This window comes from Saprolegnia parasitica (genome assembly GCF_000151545.1).
Source record: "Saprolegnia parasitica CBS 223.65 unplaced genomic scaffold supercont2.1386, whole genome shotgun sequence".
In the NCBI taxonomy this organism is placed as follows: domain Eukaryota; phylum Oomycota; class Saprolegniomycetes; order Saprolegniales; family Saprolegniaceae; genus Saprolegnia; species Saprolegnia parasitica.
The window spans coordinates 1-549 of NW_012157780.1; the positions used below are offsets into that span (position 1 = coordinate 1).

A 549-nucleotide genomic window follows, 5' to 3' on the forward strand; every position below is an offset into this window, starting at 1 on the left:
GTCCGTCATGATGGCGAGCGAGCCGGCCATGAAGCCACCGACGACTTCGGCAAACATGAAGACGAGCGCGAAGAGGCAGGCCCACTGCAGCTTGGTCTTGGCGCGCAGCGCGCCTTCGTTGAGAGGCGCCGACTTGGCCGGCACGAGCGGCGAGGCTTCGTTCATGGCTGCCATGACGATGGGATTTTGGATTGTGACTCTTGGGATCCGACGGCGAAGTCGGCCCGCCCTTTCTCGAAGGCTCGGCCAATGACTTCGCGATTTGTGGTGGGCGGCGCCGCTTGCACTTCCACCTCTTTTGGGTGCCATGAAGCGCGCTGATTGGTGGGTTCTATTTTTTATTCGCATAAAGAGTACAATACAGCGCGTGGATTGGTCGAAGGCACGCGGATGCAGGCTTTCATGTTTGTAGCAGCATACGGACTACGCGAATTACGGTGTCGACGGCCAACTTGCCGACAGGCGCGGGCGTCGCTACAGCCGACGGAAGCAACGCGGTACTAGTAGTTCGATCAAGAGGCGAGGAGGATAGATGTTATGGACATGGCA

The 549-nt window shown here is 58.7% G+C and overlaps 1 protein-coding gene across 1 annotated transcript; it reads right to left on the minus strand.

Moving 5' to 3' along the window:
* On the minus strand, positions 1–174 carry SPRG_18691 (hypothetical protein; the record flags this gene model as incomplete). The annotated part of the gene is made up of 1 exon (XM_012358132.1): positions 1–174. A coding segment is annotated over one exon (174 nt), but the record flags the coding sequence as incomplete, so codon positions are not given.
* Positions 175–549: the final 375 nt, after the last annotated feature.